The sequence below is a fragment of the Nicotiana sylvestris genome, chromosome 3 (assembly GCF_000393655.2).
Source record: "Nicotiana sylvestris chromosome 3, ASM39365v2, whole genome shotgun sequence".
NCBI lineage: Eukaryota > Viridiplantae > Streptophyta > Magnoliopsida > Solanales > Solanaceae > Nicotiana > Nicotiana sylvestris.
The window spans coordinates 33,212,086-33,228,935 of record NC_091059.1 but is presented as its reverse complement, the minus strand read 5'-3'; the positions used below and the strand labels follow the sequence as shown (position 1 = coordinate 33,228,935).

Here is a 16,850-nt window from a genome sequence, read left to right as displayed (position 1 = left end):
GATCAAACCACCTCAAATCCGCTCCGAATGATCCCAAATTTAAAACAAAACCTCTAAATACTAACACAAATGATTCTCATTCACTAATTTGGTCAAATAATACCAAATCAAAAAGATCCATTTTCTCTTTTTCAACAATTTCTCAGGATCAACAATGAAGGTTTGAGATTTTAAAACAAATTACTAAATGAGTGTTGACCTAATAATTTAAGCATAACTTATCAGTCTTTATTTAATTTTAATAATAATTGATCATTAATTTTCAGTTTCACCCCAAACAATAATTTAAAGCTCAAATATTGAAGAACTATGATGTTTTCGTAAAGAAAAAGTTGATTTTTGTAATAAAATATAAAACGGGCACTATATTTAAAGAACATTTCCTTAGGGGGACAATCAGTGTAAAACGGGCATAATTTTGTGGTATTTGTTAGTGTAGCGAGCCATTTTTTTTAAAAACCTAGTTCAAATGTGTAAACTTCATTACTAGTCCTCGATAACTCAATGAATATTATATAAAAATTATTTATACAATCAACTGACTTAAAAGGCGGTTATAGGTAGTCCTTCATAATTATAATTATTGTTGAGACTAGTTTTGAATGATGATTGTATTGTTGATATTATTTTGTTATTGAACATTTGTATAGTTGTTTTTGGGGTTGGCGTTGTTGTTATTAGCGTTGTTGGTTAATTGTTGTTATTGTTAGATAATTGTTGTTATTGTTGTTAGTTAATTGTTGTTGTTGTTGATTAATTATGGTTGAATGACAGCAATGTAATGCTGCCATTATAGGATGTATATTGGTTGTAATTGTCAGGTGTAGCTTAAAAGCAGGCATTTTCTGCTTAGTTTTTGCCCAGAAATTCAAATTTTCCAATCGAACTTGGCTGGAAATTATGAATTTAAATTTATTTATTTAAATAAATTACAATTTATAAATAATTACATATTTAAATTAAATTATCTTTTACTTAAAATTTTGACCGATTTCGGTCGGTATTTGAAAATTAAATATTAAAAAATTTAATTAATACCGATTGATTTTGGTCGGTAAGTGAAGTTTGACGGCCAGTCAACGAAAATTTCGACTGATTTCGGTCGCAACATGTTAGCGACCATCATTTTTCCGACCAATTAAAAACGGTTGGAAATCGATCGCTTTTTTACAATTTCCGACCGATTTTGATCGGTTTTCTTGGACGAATTTAAGCAGATTTTTAGTAGTGTTAGTGATCCTCAAATTATGAAATGTATGAACTTTCATTTTTGATTACTTTTGTTTCAAGTGTTGATCAAAGTCGTCGACTATTCAAGAAGAAGAAAAGGAAAAGAGAAGGATATAGCATCAACAGGGGACGTTAATCTAGTCCTCATTGAGAGTGTCTTTTACAAGACAAATATAGAATTTGGCCTTTTGGGTGTGACTTTCTGGAACAAAAACAGCGCAAATTCCTTCACTTGATTTGTTGCGTTCAACTAAAATGATGTAAAACTTTTGAGAGTGGGTCATGGGTGTTATTATCATCTAAGACTCAAAGGACAGAAATAGTCAAATTTCAAGGTAAACTTGCAGTCAAGAACGTAATATGCACATTGACATTCTACTTTCACCAAATAACGGTATATGCGGAGTAGTATAATTGGACAAAAGAGAAGGACAAGAAGATGATGACAATTTTGACTTCAGTCATTAACAGAACAAGAAAGGGAGGGAAGGGTAGCTCTAGAAGACCTTCTAATATAATTGTCCCAAAGGAGGGACGAACAAGAAGTCCTATTTGGCCTGAAATATACTTCCTTTCCTTCGCTTCAATTTAGATGAACTTTTGAAATATATAATCCTAAAAGCTTAAGGGTAAAAGCTTTGTAAGGCCATGACATTTGTGTGACTATCAAAACTTTTCACTAAGAATGAAATTGTTTAAAGTTAAATTGTTTCCAAATATAGAATTCTATCATTTCTTTTGGAACGGAATATGTCCTTAACATCTTACTAGTGTACAAGAAAGGGGTTGTCACATGTTTTAAAAGACTATTAATTCTGAACTAAACTAGAGCAAAAGTGTCTTTAAAAATCTCGATAAGATCATACGAGTAAAGACGTTAATGACTAGCTGAGCAGTGGCAAGTCACATGGTAACAAGGGTGGTTAACTGACAATCCTTTGTCGAAAAATTGCACTGTGTACATAGCTAAAATATTATATTTTAGAGTTATATAACACATATTGAACACCCTGTGTCAGAAATTTTTTTCACTTCTTTTAAATTTGGACACCCTTGGGAAAATTTCTAGCTTCGCCACTGTAGCTAGCTGAGGATGTAGCTATCAATGGTGAGGATGTAGCTTACACTGCAGCATACCTATGTTGTTTATTAGGGCTGACCAAAATATGGATGGCGAGTTCTCTAAATCAAGGCATTTTCCACTTGGAGCTCTTCAGTCACACATGGAAGATCTGGCCATTGAGGCAGCAATTGCAATCTACTCCTCCCGTGCAGGGGCGGATTTAGGGGGCAGAAGGGTGTTCACTCGGATCCCCTTCGCCGAAAAATTATACTTTATATATAAGGTAAAATCTGTTTTTGATTTCTATATATTATATTTTGAATCCCTTTGACACAGCCCAAAAGCATAACTTAGTGGTCAAGGGGTTCATAACCTGTGTAAGGTCATTGATTTTTAACTTTTTCCTTTTTTTTTGAATCCTTTAACCCTGCCTACGCCTCTACTCCCGACGAGGAAATGGACAAGATTAGTGAAATAGACCGTGTGCTTTTTCTTTTGCAACTCAAGTTTAATCATGTCAAGGTGGAAGTCAATCTTATTCAGCAATTAAACACTATAGTAGCTCCTGTAAAAGACTATTAATTCTGAAGTAATCTAGAGCGAAAATGTCACAATATTACTTTTTGTCATTAAATTGTCTGCTCTGCATGGCTAAAGACGTTACCTTTTTGGATCTTTTTTTAGAATTTTGAATATAACTTATATAATAATTATATTTATGACTTAAAACAATGTTGTTATGTAATATTACCGAGAAAGTTAAATCAATTTATGTACATCTTTTAATTTTGAATTTCATGCAATTTCGATGCATTTTCAATAATTTGTATATTTTATCTCAAAATTTATTTTTATAAAATTTTGTGGGTTAGGGCTAATGTCCTGCCATATGATCAGAGGCGGAGCCAGGATTTGAAGCTTATAGGTTCGGAATTCTAATTATTTTTAAGTTACTGAGTTCTAAACAGTGGCGAAGCCAGGAATTTCATTTAGGGTGTTCAAACTTGAAATAAGTAAAAAATCTCCGATAAAGGGTGTTCAATTTATGTTATATACCATTAAAATCTAATATTTTACCTATATATGTGTGTGTGTGTGTAATTTTTCGATCAAGGATGGTCAGTTGACCACCCTTAGGGATATATACCTTCGCCCCTAGTTCTAAATTAATTATTTGTACATGTTTAATGAATTTCATCAAACAAATACAGAGTGTAAACCAAAGCTATTGGGTTCGGCCGAAACCGTAACTCGCTCTCTGCCTCCGCCCCTGCCTATGATAGGTAAAATACTTCACCCCTCTGCTTCCACAAATTTATATGGCGAACGTCCTACCCCATGGCCATGATACATACAACACTCTGCCCTGTGTTTCCAAATATTAAGTCACAAGTTGTAAGAATGAAAAAATTAATAATTTTTGGTCTATAAGAATGGAAAGTAATAATTTTTTCTCCACACTAAAATAGCTGACCAATGGTGCCATTTCCCATTTTGACTCCACTTTCTCGCACAATTTTCTTCCCACAATTATCACACTCTTTATTCTTATATACTTTCTTGACTTTTTTATACACCAAAGTTGAATAATCAAATGAGAACAAGTATATAAATTACTCCCGCCAACTTAGCCATTGGTTATTAGTGTGAAGAAAGAGGCAAAAAGAGTGCCTTTTTTTCATTCTCCTAACTTTCATCTCCTCTTCCTTTTAAATATCCCTAAACCAAACCTTCTTTTTCTTCACATTCCCTCAATCTTTCCCTCCCTCTTAGATCAAACCAAACTCACTTATAATATAGAAACTTGTTAGTTAACTTGTTTCTCACTTTCTTTTCTTTAAAAAAAAGAAAAAGTAAAAAAAAAAATCAAGAAAACAGTGATTAGCTAGCTAGTAGATTGTTGCAGGCTATCTTTGCACCTCATAGCTATAACCTTTCCTGCTATTTTCCTTTAAACTTTTTTTTTCTTCTTTCCCTTTTGCATCAATGGAGGCTTTGAGCACTCTAAGTTCTTGCTCTGTTATATCAACAACTGCTTTGAAATTGTCTAATAATTCCACAAGATGCCCTGCCAAGAAAGTTGACAACATGATATATTGCCAAAGTAGTGGTACAAATGTTATAAAATCGTCTTCTAGGTCATCGGTGATTAGATCGGATCATAGCACAGCTTTTATGGAGGCTGCAGGAAGTTTGGTTTTGAGTCCAAATAGTAACAGCCAAGCTGAAATTAAGGTGAAAGATTTGGTGCCTTATGAAAGGCATGATGATGGTATAGGCATTACCAAGTTTCTGAGGGGAAAAGCATTTCTCATTACTGGTGCAACTGGTTTTCTGGGAAAAGGTTATTTCCAATGCATAATTTTTTTTCGTATTAGACTAAGATGAGCTTAAATGAGGCAATATGGATAAGACAATTCATATAGCCGAGGCTTGGGATTGAGATTGTTGTTGTTCATTTTTTCTTTCTATGCTATTGATTTTCCTAACACCTTTTTCGCTCTGCTGGAAATTCAGTTCTAATTGAGAAGATGTTAAGGACAGCACCTGATGTGAACAAAATATTCATCTTGATCAAGGCAAAGAACAAAGAACATGCTATGAAGAGATTGAAGAATGAAGTATGCATTAATCTTATTTAGTCATAATATTTTTCTGTTTTGGTCCTTTTCAACCTTTTAACAGTTCTCTCACATGTTTAGATCCTCAATGCTGATATATTCAAGTCCCTCAAACAAGTCCATGGGAAATTTTATCAGACTTTCATGTTGACCAAGTTGGTACCTGTGGTAGGAAATGTTTGTGAGTCTAATCTAGGAATTGATGAAGATACATCCAAAATGATAGCCAAAGAGGTTGACATAATTGTGAATTCAGCTGCTAATACAACTTTTGATGAAAGGTTGTTGGAAATTTTACATTTGGAATAGTGTATGTTCATGTTTTCTCAAGTATATCTAACAAATATATGTGATGAAAGTCAGGTACGATATTGCACTTGATATAAACACTGGAGGACCAAGCCGCCTTATCAACTTTGCAAAACAATGCCACAATCTTAAACTCTTTCTACAAGTATCTACAGGCAAGTTAAACTGTTGATCTTATTCAACTAAAATTATGTGTCTATCGATTTACTAGATTGTTTCATGTTGGAAACAGCTTATGTAAATGGACAGAGACAAGGTAGAATTATGGAAAAGCCATTCTGCATTGGAGATAGTATAGCAAGGGAGAATCTTCTCTCTGGAGTCAATCACAACTCCTTCCCCTTTTTGAATGTTGAAGATGAGATAAAGTTAGTTTTGGAGTCTAAACAAGCTCTAGACAATAACTCAGTGTCTCAGAAAATGAAAGAAATTGGTTTAGAGAGGTATATGTAACACTAGACATTTGCTTCATTATAACTTTAAGAAATATGTAAACACAATTTGCTTAACAAAGAGTTTTGAACTGATCAGAGCAAACAAATTTGGTTGGCAAGACACTTATGTATTCACAAAGGCAATGGGAGAGATGATGATAGACAGTATGAGAGGTGATATTCCGGTAGTTATTATTCGACCAAGTGTCATTGAAAGCACCTACAAGGAACCATTTCCAGGATGGATGGAAGGGAGCAGGTATTCTACTTAACCTAAAAGACCTCCATTTACCTTAAGCTAATGTAATTTCCGAATAATATTAACCTTGAAATCTTATGCAGGATGATGGATCCAATCATTTTGTACTATGGTAAAGGGCAGCTCACAGGATTTCTTGTAGACCCTAATGGGGTTCTTGATGTGGCAAGTTCTTCAATCCACTGATTCAATTTTAATCCTAATATAAAGGGTAGTGTGTAATCAACATTATTTCTATGTCTCTTATAGGTTCCAGCTGACATGGTTGTGAATGCAACGTTGGCAGCCATGGCAAAACATGGGACAGAAGGAAAACCAGGAAGTAGTGTTTACCAGGTTGCTTCATCTGCTGTAAATCCATTAGTCTTCAAGGACTTGGCAAGAATGCTATTTGATCACTTCAATCGTTCACCATACATTGATTCCAAAGGAAGACCAATTCATGTTCCAAAGATGACGCTGCTGAGATCCATGGAGGACCTGTCATCCCACCTTTGGCAAGACGCCATTAACAGGAGTGGCCTAACAGATTTGGCTGATCCAAACAGCAACTTGTCCAAGAAACTTGAGAATATCTGTAGAAAGTCAGTGGAGCAAGCAAAGTACTTGGCTAATATCTATGAACCGTACACTTTCTATGGAGGAAGGTAAGAGTTTAAAAACATAACCCTATGCATATATAAAGTTTGTCATGACACTAAATGAAAATTCCAAAATTTCCAGATTTGACAACAGCAATACTCAGAGGTTGATGGAATGCATGTCTAAAGAAGAAAGATGGCAATTTGGATTTGATGTAGAGAGCATAGATTGGAAAGATTACATCTCTAACGTCCACATTCCAGGGCTAAGGAAGCATGTGATGAAAGGAAGAGGATCATGCAGTTAATCCCAGTGTGCTCCTTTAAGTTTCTGCATCTTACTGTAATAGAAGTATAGACTTGTGATTTCCGGACAAAATCATACTTAAAAAGAACTTCCTGATAATCACTAATGTAATATCATTTCAATTAATAAATCAAATCACTGATGTAATATCACTTCAATGTAAGTCTACCATGAAAAATGTTTAGGGTTCTTCAGCTTCTACATGGATTACAAATTTTCTAGTTCTTTGTATTAAAAAGGAAAAACATAAGCGTTTTGGGGCCCTACTATGTATTCAAATTAGAGTACCCTTTCTTCCACTTCCGAAGGATGGAGGGGGTATACAACGAAAAAAGCGTCGGTGGGGTCGGATCACCGTGGGTTACTGAAGAGTTGTTCCTTTTATTGAGCATAATGATGTGAATCGGGCTTGTTGTATTTAGCATACAGCGTCAAGCAGTTCCGCTTTCCCCTACAAATGATGTGCCCATAAGTGCATTGTTGGAACTGGGTTGGAACTTAGAGAATTTCACAAATATTACCTCCAACCCTACCTCCACTTCTACCTCTTTTATCCTGTATTAGCTTCAGGATAAAGACCCTACCATGCCCGGATCCCAGTAAATGTGATAGTTGACAACCGACTTAGGTATGTCACGGGAGAGGAAGATGGAAAAGTAACCTAATGATACTAGAAAAGTTCAAAAATCGGGATAGAAGTAGCTTTCGGATACCCTTCAGTATATGGCCGAATACCCAAGAGTGTGACAGCCTTGCTTTCATGAATCACACAAAAGTGGACAGCCTACTTTGGCATGTCATGGCAGAGGAAGATATAAAGGTAACCTATGACACCGGGAAAGTATAAAAGGGCAGACTGGTGCACTAAGCTCTGCTATGCGCGGGGTCCGGGGAAGGGCCGAACCACAAATGTCTATTATATGAAGATCGAATCAGGGTTTAATATATTAAATCGGCTGCTCTTCTCTCTTTTCCTTATTGAAAAACACTTGCATGCAATGATAAGGTGGTAAATCTCCCACTCTAATTCAGCGCGCTTTGAATTATGCAGGAAGGTTTCCCATCACACGATTCACCACCGTGATCTTCAAGACCTACCATATCTTGTTTTCGGGTCAATCTCTTGTATCAGAACAAACAAATTCAATGATTTTCAATATTCTATTTACTTTTAGAGTAAAGAGAAAGCAAAAGAGCATCGCTAAATCAGCACAACTAAACCACATCATCTATTTTTATATGTTTTTTGTTGTCCGAATTAAATGTTATTAAGTTGCTAATAATAATAGATTTGTATATCACATAAGAAAATCTAATTCCAACAATTATCCCATACCTGATCCTTGAACTAAATAGGGGATAAATTTTTTCAAATTATCTCTCTACAGATCAAACAATCCTCTTTGAATTGAGATGAGACAAGCAAAGCAGCTAGTATTGCTTTCAGAACCCGCAGAATATACCTCATTTTCATTAGTAATGATATATTATACATGTTCAAAATTGACATACAAGAGGTCAATATGGTCAGCTAAGAACGTATTCCTACATATCAACACAAAAAATATGTTCTATTATACATGATATACCAAGCATCATAGGCTTAGGTGAGAGAATAGAGAAGGCACAAGATCCACCACAGACCATGCAAGACCAGTGTACTGAAGAAGCCTTATACCAGTATCCACGTCAAACGAGTCCTGATGGGAGAAAAAGAATAGCTTTTGAATATAACCTGCTTGCTTTATTTCATCTGACTTTTTAGCGGAAGGTGAAAAGCTTAGTGATGGGACGTAGCTGGTTGATCTCACTGGGATACCCAACGCACTGGCAAGTATGGGAAGCATCCATTTGGCAAGAGCCTTGCTACAGAACTTCACAAGGAGTATAGTCGGATATCCTACTAGCATTCTTCCCAAAAATGCAGGAAAGGAAAGATCGGGAGTGAAGATACGAGGAACACTCTCATGATGGAACTGATGATATGTCTGCTGGACGCCAATTACCTGGACAGAAGAATTTTTTTCATGAAATTAGAGATACTTGCAATTACCCTGTACCCTATTCATAAGAGATCATTTCATCCTTTCTTACGTCCAGAAAACAAAAAAAAGGCAGAGCACAAGGACATGCATCATAACTAAAAGCAAATTACTGCCAGTAACCTTGCCAAAAGTTAGAACAAAAGGAAAGAAATTCATTACGTGAACTCTCATAGAGAAAACCAATACCAAGTAATTCTTCCTCAGTCCTAAACATTTGAATCCACAATAACTAAGGTCTACAGGATTATTAGCCCTCATCCCCAGAGAGAGTGAGGTGTTGAGCAGGAATGTAAACAGGAGTAGGAATCAAAAAGGATGGCGCTTGAGCAGAAGACACAGGTTAAGATTGACTGTGGACCTACGAGGAAAAGAGCAGACACCTCTCTCTCCCTCTCTCCAGCAATTCTACTTATTCCATTTTTTGCTTAAATAATAGCTATGCGAACGAAATATGAGAGGAGGAATTGGACACAGGATACTTATGCTACTCCTTGACATATCTAGTTGTTTCGTTGATAGACAATAAATAGCATGCATACTCTTTATTTTTTGGCTACCACGACCAAGGTAGCAACACAAAATGGCTTCTAATTCGGGACAGCCTACCCGCACCAATATTTAATACTAAGATGCCTTTGCACTATTAGTCATTCAATTTAAATGGAGTTTCATGACTACCAACAGAACCATGTTAATCATACAAGTCAAAGTGCGACAAATAACAAGTTTACTAAGAGTAAAAGAAAATGTTGGATTCAACAGTCGAAAGTCCACCTTCTCCAACAAATTGTCCAAAGACAATCACTTTGTAGATAGACGACTACCTTCTGACTAACTCATCAAGGAGAAAAGCAGAACAGAAGAAGTAACTTCGCAAAACAATATCACCTTTTTTTATATATCTAGATAACTGATTAACATGAACTATGAATCAGGAGAAGCAAAATATTACAATCATATGCTAAGCACCGAGATATAACTGTTGCCCACATTTTTCTCTACACAGTCATTTTTCAGTTGTACAAATTTTATGCAAACATACTGAAACAATCTGGTCAATGAACAGAAATTTCAGTGGGAGGTCTCAACAAAGGAATAGGTGGAAGAAGAAAAATGAACTTCACAAGATAAAGTCAAGGAAATACTGTTGTGTGCTTACAATTCCCAATGCCACACCATTGAAGGCTGTGTGGAACTCAAAACTTGGAGTTGGTATCTCTGGTGTTGGGTAAGCAAAGAGCAATAAGAAGCTAAGCACAGCCCAGAAGGATGAAACTGCAAAAGATGCCAAATCTCAGAACAGCAGACAAACTCCCATTTGTCAAAGAATCGACTTTCTTCTATCTTAAATAATCAAAAGATAGAATTTTCTCATAACCAATGTTCTTTCCAGTGAATCAAAGGCAAAAAGCATAGAAAAGCGCCAAACACCTATTAAGACTTTAAGAGCAATTAAAGCATGAGCATTAGCGGAAAAAAGCGCAAATGAAAGAAATAGATTAAAACATATATTGCAAAATAATAATTGTAAATATATTCACTACTTATACGGACCAAAAAATTACAAACCATGTAAATCAAATTCAAAGATCATTTTAAATTTCTGATTCAGATGCAAGTTCCTAGTTCAAATTACTGACTAATTTTCTTTTACTAAACTTCAAATCTTCCTACCTTATCATTAACATTCATCAATAAATTTTCCTTAACAATTAGTATATCCTTGCTATCTCTATTTTCTTGTTTAGTGTTGTATTCAGCCCGCACTGAAGCACTGGGGTTAACCAAGGTGAAGCATCTAACTTTCCCAGCATAGAATTTTTTGGGGGTTATGCGAAGAACACAATTCTTTCAAATTGTCTGGTAGGGATAAAACAAGCATTGTTAGGAGACAAAATTGCACATACAAATTAAGCTATCTTAATAGCATCAGATTGTAAGCAGAAAATATTTGCTCTTCGATAGAAATTGCTGCTGAATATGGGCATTATTAAAAGTTAGGTTCAGTCTACCCATATCAAACTTTCATTCAAATCCTTGATAAGAACCTAATACTGACAAAGCCCCTCATTCTAAGTTGCTCGGACTCGGGTGCGGGTATCTAATACGGGACGGATCCGAGTATCGGATTCGGCAAAATTTAAATTTTAAGATTCAGGGGTGTGGATCCGGATATGGATACGGGTACGGGGATTCGGCTAAGAAAAATAGAGCTATAAAAATATTGTAAATTTTGAGAGATATGCTGTGAAAAACTTACATGAATATTGTAGAATTCAATCTTTCACTCTCCAAGATGGACATTATTCTTTCATTCTCCTAAATCTGTTTTATTTTTTATTTTGAGAAATCAAAATCTCAATTTTTCTCCCAAATTTGTCGATGGACTCCGGTCAAAGCGTCTGAAGTCAGTTGACCGTATCCGGGACGTATCCCGCTCCCTGTCTCGTATCGGGACGGGGACGACATCAAAATCGAAGAGTCCGCGCAACTTAGCCCTCATTAGGATTCAGGGGAAAATGATATAGAAGCAGAGCACAGGGCATCTTCATGCTCAAGAGGGAACTTAAAGCGAATATATCTCTGTAATGACTGATCTATACTCTTTTATTATGAAAGAACTCAAAGAAAGTCCGCAAAAGGCCGTCCAAAAATCTACCATTGATATTGGTGCAAAGAGCTATGTCTTCTCTCATCCAGCTCTGAGGTTATAACACCCGATATATGAGGAACAAGAGGATTTTCCGACAGATTCCAATACATTAAGAACCTTTATGCCAATACATTAAGAACCTGACTCCATATCCATTTAAGACCAAAGCAAATTCAAAACAGGTAGCAGCACTCATACCATTTTGCCCCAAGACTACGAAATCATCAATGTATTTGTGAACAGAGAGCCAGAATGCCAGGATTGCCAATCCGAAAGCTAGACCCCCAATGATGTCAATCAAGCTGTGCATTCCCAGGTATATTCTTCCTGATAAATAAGCAAAAATTCAGTCCTGGACGTTTTAAAGAAGAAAGATAGGAGCCTTGTGCAAGAAGTAAAACTTACCTACTGCAATCAAGAAAACAAACACACAAACGACTGCAAATCCTGCCAATCCAATAATGGCATCTTCATTTTCTGTGTAGGATAAGATGTACTGAAGAAGGAACCTGATTTATCCATAGAAGAGAGGAGTAAGACTATGCTGATTGGATGAGGCATGAGTAAAGCGTTTTGCTACCAAAAATGCAGCACGTTAAGTATTTTTCCTTCTCTATAGTATATATTACAACCCAAGAGGTGGTTGGACACTGCCCCTTCTGGCCGCCAATTCACAGAAAAGAAAATGTTGGAGGAATGGGCATATTCAGACACTTGATAAACCATTTTGGTCAATCACAAAAAGAAACATGATCAAAGTACTGCCGGACTATTCTCCCTCAGAAGTAGTAAGCATATGTTTTTTTATCAATAATGCGAAAGCATTAAGTTTTTCACCTTAGGAAGAGAAATATAGATCTATGCCTGTCAAAACAGTAACTCTCTCTTTGACGTGAACCATTATTGATTTTTCCTAGATCACAATATCGTTAAGTTCTCAGCACATATAATGTGCATTCACCAATCTATAGGAATCTTCAGCATCAATACAGATATGAAGCGGCACAACAAAAAGAAGATGTGTACCCTGACAAGCAGACAGTGTTGAGGGTGTGTGAAGAAGGAAGTCCATATTCCAGAGCATTTTCTTTCTCATCTTCGGTTGCCGTTATTCTCCTAACAGGTGGTGAACTGGGTCTAGGAGCACATACCACATCCTGCAAACACATTCAGCATAGTATTTATTTTGGAAATGGCACATTTAGCTCATTATAAAGCCAACCATGACCTAACAAAATTAAAACTGAGTAGATAAGTAAAGTTAAGAGAAAAGAGAGTAGTACCTTTATGCAGTTACCAACATAATCACAGAAGGCCATCAAAAGGGTCATCTGTCTAGCCAATTTGCAATGTCCACTCTGCAACATAAAAAAAATGTCTTAAACTTACAACAGAAAGCTTTAAACTTTTGAGCTCCAAATGTAAAACTGAAAAACATACCCAGAATAGCAAGGGAAGGAAAGCAGTGTAGAAAGGCACAGAAACAACACAAGAAAGACCAGAAAACAAGGCATCCAAATATTTGTGCTGATATTTCTACAAAGAAAAAAAAAGAGAAAAACCCATCAAACAGAATTCAGAAAAGACATAAACTTTATCATAAAATCTACAGAATTTTGCATATTGTGAAGCAAACCTGGATCCTTAAAGTAATGGGGGTGCCAGAAACAACATAACTAGAAACCCAATATTGAGTTAAAGATCTAATCTTTTGGGTCACATTAAATATTGAAGACAAAACAACCCATGTAGCAATTCCACACAAAAACACCACCTCCCACCCTGGGATGCTCTCCATCACTATATTTATTTTTTTTCAAATTTCTCCTTTAATTTTCTTCTACCCCTTTTTCTCAAGAATTTAGAAAGAGGGATTGAAGAAACCACAGAGGTTTTTCCTCCTTTTTTTCTTCAGAGACAGCTAAAGGGAAAAAAGATTGAATTTGAAACTATAAGGGGATGAGAGAGAAACAAGAAAGTGATTCTCTGGTTTCTTGTTTTCCATTTTTTAGTTTTTAAATTTTAGAAAAATGGTAACAGTATTTTTCTAGGAAACAACTAATTTCCTTGTTGGATTTGGCTGGCAGAGAAAGAGTCAGTTTGACTTGACTATAAAAAGATTTCTAAGACAATTTTTTATTTTCAACACAAATGATGAAAAATTCCAATTTCATCCGCAGTGATGATGAGTTAATTGTTTTAGAGCCCGTTTGTACATAAGAATTTTTTTATTTTTTCCAAACTTAGTGTTTCGCCGTAAAATTTCTGAGAGTATTTTCTTTTCTCTTTTTTTTTCCGCTATTCTTTTGTTTTTATCCGGCCTTACATTTTGTCACGATTCATATTTTTTTCCGTGAATTTTCCGTTAAAACACTTCGTTTTTTCAAACATGAAAAAAAATAACTATTTCATTGAGGTTTATCCCAAACCTTCTGTTTTTTGTTTCTTTTGTCTCTCTTCTTCTTTCTTGTGGTTAAATAGCAAACAAAGACAACTAATTAATTGAAATTATAAAAATTAAGATGCAGTTGGCCTTTACTCCTGCATTAGCCCTAATTAGAGGTGGCAAACGGGCAGATCAGATCTGATATGGGCGGCGGATCGAAAACGGATAATACAAAAACAAATAAATTATTCAGCTCTGATCATATTTAATACAGATAAAAAATGGGTTAATCGGTGAGTGACAGATAATATGGATATCCATATTATAGATAACTTCTTGAATATGATCATTTTTTGGGAGATTTCCTAGTTTTCTAAACTTGAGTAACCTCCAATTTGAGGCTTTACAAATGTAAAAGTTAAACTTATTAGTTATTCATTGGTTATCCATTTTTTAAATGGATAATATGTTTCTTATCCATATTCAATTTATTTTTAAAATTCGTTATCCAACTCATTTTTTAATGGACTAATATTTATTTTTTAAACTATTTTGCCACCACTAGTCCTGATTGTCACTTTTTTTCCTTTTTAATTTTAATTTTATACCTTTGTGTTGATCAATTAATTCCCACCCCTTAAGTCTTGATTGGGATGATAAGGTCACAAAAGTACATGTAGAATTAATTTCTGCTCGAAAACTAATTCTAACTATTTTAGAGGGTAATAAAAGAGTAGTATTTTTTTTCTTTCAATAGAGTAATTTTTTTTGGAAAAGAAATATGTTTATATGCACTACACTGACATTCTTGACAAATAATACAAAGTATTAATTTAAAACCTTATATTCGTTTTGAGTCTCATATAAAAATCACTTAAAAATTGAAATATAACAAATTAATAATAGGCTATGTAAAAAATGCAAAACTTTGAGTACATCACTAGCAAAAATTATTATCACTAACCATGCCAGATAACTATGTACTTATGAAGTTTTAAGATATTAAAAATTTATATTTGAACTAAAACACTACCTTACAAAATACACAGAGAAATAAAAATCCCTTTTACTAGTCAAACATAGTACTATTTGATAATTTGGTTATTTCTAGTATAGGAGTAGTATTTATATATTGACAAAGATCTGATATGGTCTTTCGTCAGAAGTCAGAAGTCAAAACTCTAAACGTTGTTGTGCGAAGCAACCTTCCAATCGACTCCAACTTGCACATGTCAAATCCATTCCCCCTCCCCCTTTTTTTGGGGGATAAAAACGGAAAAGAGTTCAAAATTAAAAAAGTTTAAAAATACTCTTCATTCATTTATTGGGTTAAAAATATCCCTTCATCCGCTGTTTTGGTTCTCTTATACCCTTTAACCGTTAGGTCAATGCTAAATTAAAAATAATTATTATTCTTTTTGTAAAACTTACAAAAACAAATTGTAAACTATTTTTGTTTTTTTAAACTAATGCACCAATAGTCCACTAATTTAGTAAAGTCTTCTTATTTTATTTTTTCAGTTTTTATAAAAAATGATTCAGTTTTTACAAAAAAATATTTATTTTTTCAATTTTTTTGTAAAAACTGGAAAAAAATTGTAAAAACAAGAAAAATATATTTTTAATAAAATATTTTCATTTTTTAAAAATTGAAAAAAATATTTTCAACAAAATATTTTGTTTTTGAAATTTTGTTTTTCATTTTTTTCAGTTTTTTTAGAGCATTTCGTTTTATTTTCATTTTTCAGTGAAAAAAACTGAAATAAATGTAAAAAAATCAAAAACAATAATATCTTTTTCAGTTTTTAAAAAACGAAAATATTTTATTAAAAATATTTTTTCTATTTTTACAATTTTTTTCAGTTTTTACAAAAAATAATGCTTTAAAAATCTGGAAAAAATGAAAAAAAAATTGTAAAAACTGAATTGTTTTTTGTAAAAACTAAAAAAAATAAAAAGATGACTTTACTAAATTAGTGGACTATTGGTGCATTAGTTCAAAAAAACGGAAATATTTTGCAAAATATTTCTTTAAGTTTTACAAAAAGAATAATAATTATTTTTAATTTAGCATTGACCTAACGGTCAAAGGGTATAAGTGAACTAAAAAAGTGGTTGGAAGGGTGTTTTTAGCCCAATAGATAGATGAAGAGTATTTTTAAACCTTTTCCAATAATTTAGGGACATTTAGAACCCTTTTTCACGGGATAAAAGTGATGTTTGGATCAGTTCGTATATCATATTATTCCACTAGATATTTATTATTTTTCTAGTATAAGTGTCAGAGTAAAAAGAAATTATTGTATTATTATTATTTTATTGCTACATAATTCTATCTATAAATAAGAAAAAACTCTTAATATTTTTTTACGTATGCTAAAATTTAAATCCTAAGGGGTTGTTTGATTGGGAAATAAGTTATCCAGGAATTAATTATCTCACTCTCCCATAAGGATAAAAAAAATACTACAATTCCAGAATATTAATTCCGGAATTAGTTATATATACCATAATTTTATCCTAATCAACAACAACAACCCAGTATAATCCCACTTAGAATTTTATCCTAATCAAACGTGGGATAAATCAATTTCAAATTTTATTCAGAATTTAATTATCCTTTATACCAAACGAGCCCCGAGAAAAGAGGAAATCAGTAAAAACTATGATAAATCAAGACATTTTCACAAGTCATTTAAATCAAGTGGTCGTGCAATCTTATAAGGCGCAGAGAGTCCAAAGAGTAATTCTTATAGATATATTCTATCGAATGAATACCCTAAAACCCCCTAAACTATCATTTTTTTGTCAGTTACCTACTTAAACTATTCGGTGTCTCCAAAATCCCCACTTAATTATATACACTTGTATATTAAAAAATCGAAAAAAGGTCTGATATGTCATCTATCACTACAAATTGTTTAAAATTGTTCCCGTTATACTATCGGACCATAAAATTCCT

General features: G+C 33.9%; 2 protein-coding genes across 2 annotated transcripts; one reads left to right on the top strand and one right to left on the bottom strand.

The window, feature by feature from the left end:
* The first annotated feature begins 4,036 nt into the window (after positions 1 to 4,036).
* LOC104220521 (fatty acyl-CoA reductase 2, chloroplastic) lies at positions 4,037 to 7,005 on the top strand. Its single transcript, XM_009771405.2, has 9 exons — positions 4,037 to 4,637; positions 4,811 to 4,914; positions 4,996 to 5,195; positions 5,278 to 5,378; positions 5,456 to 5,666; positions 5,755 to 5,916; positions 6,000 to 6,081; positions 6,166 to 6,563; positions 6,640 to 7,005. Exons 1-9 carry the CDS (start codon positions 4,280 to 4,282, stop codon positions 6,803 to 6,805), a joined length of 1,782 nt encoding a protein of 593 aa, XP_009769707.1. The 5' UTR covers positions 4,037 to 4,279; the 3' UTR covers positions 6,806 to 7,005.
* A 1,236-nt stretch (positions 7,006 to 8,241) lies between these two features.
* LOC104220511 (lipid phosphate phosphatase delta) lies at positions 8,242 to 13,490 on the bottom strand. The gene is made up of 8 exons (XM_009771398.2): positions 13,139 to 13,490; positions 12,943 to 13,038; positions 12,786 to 12,860; positions 12,529 to 12,659; positions 11,908 to 12,011; positions 11,701 to 11,829; positions 10,009 to 10,124; positions 8,242 to 8,810 (listed from the first exon to the last, which is right to left on the bottom strand). The coding sequence occupies exons 1-8, from the start codon at positions 13,298 to 13,300 to the stop codon at positions 8,400 to 8,402; spliced, it is 1,224 nt and encodes a 407-aa protein (XP_009769700.1). The 5' UTR covers positions 13,301 to 13,490; the 3' UTR covers positions 8,242 to 8,399.
* Between the last annotated feature and the right edge of the window lie 3,360 nt (positions 13,491 to 16,850).

What these genes read in the sequence shown, in the direction of transcription:
- LOC104220521 (XM_009771405.2), top strand. Translation starts at nt 4,280, where the DNA reads ATGGAGGCTTTGAGCACTCTAAGTTCTTGCTCTGTTATATCAACAACT. An exon ending in TGAAGAGATTGAAGAATGAA is followed by an intron (nt 4,915 to 4,995) that starts GTATGCATTAAT and finishes TCACATGTTTAG; the next exon opens with ATCCTCAATGCTGATATATT. An exon ending in GGATGGATGGAAGGGAGCAG is followed by an intron (nt 5,917 to 5,999) that starts GTATTCTACTTA and finishes AATCTTATGCAG; the next exon opens with GATGATGGATCCAATCATTT.
- LOC104220511 (XM_009771398.2), bottom strand. Translation starts at nt 13,300, where the DNA reads ATGGAGAGCATCCCAGGGTGGGAGGTGGTGTTTTTGTGTGGAATTGCT. An exon ending in TCCTTCCCTTGCTATTCTGG is followed by an intron (nt 12,861 to 12,942) that starts GTATGTTTTTCA and finishes TTTATGTTGCAG; the next exon opens with AGTGGACATTGCAAATTGGC. An exon ending in CGTAGTCTTGGGGCAAAATG is followed by an intron (nt 10,125 to 11,700) that starts GTATGAGTGCTG and finishes CATCTTTTGCAG; the next exon opens with TTTCATCCTTCTGGGCTGTG.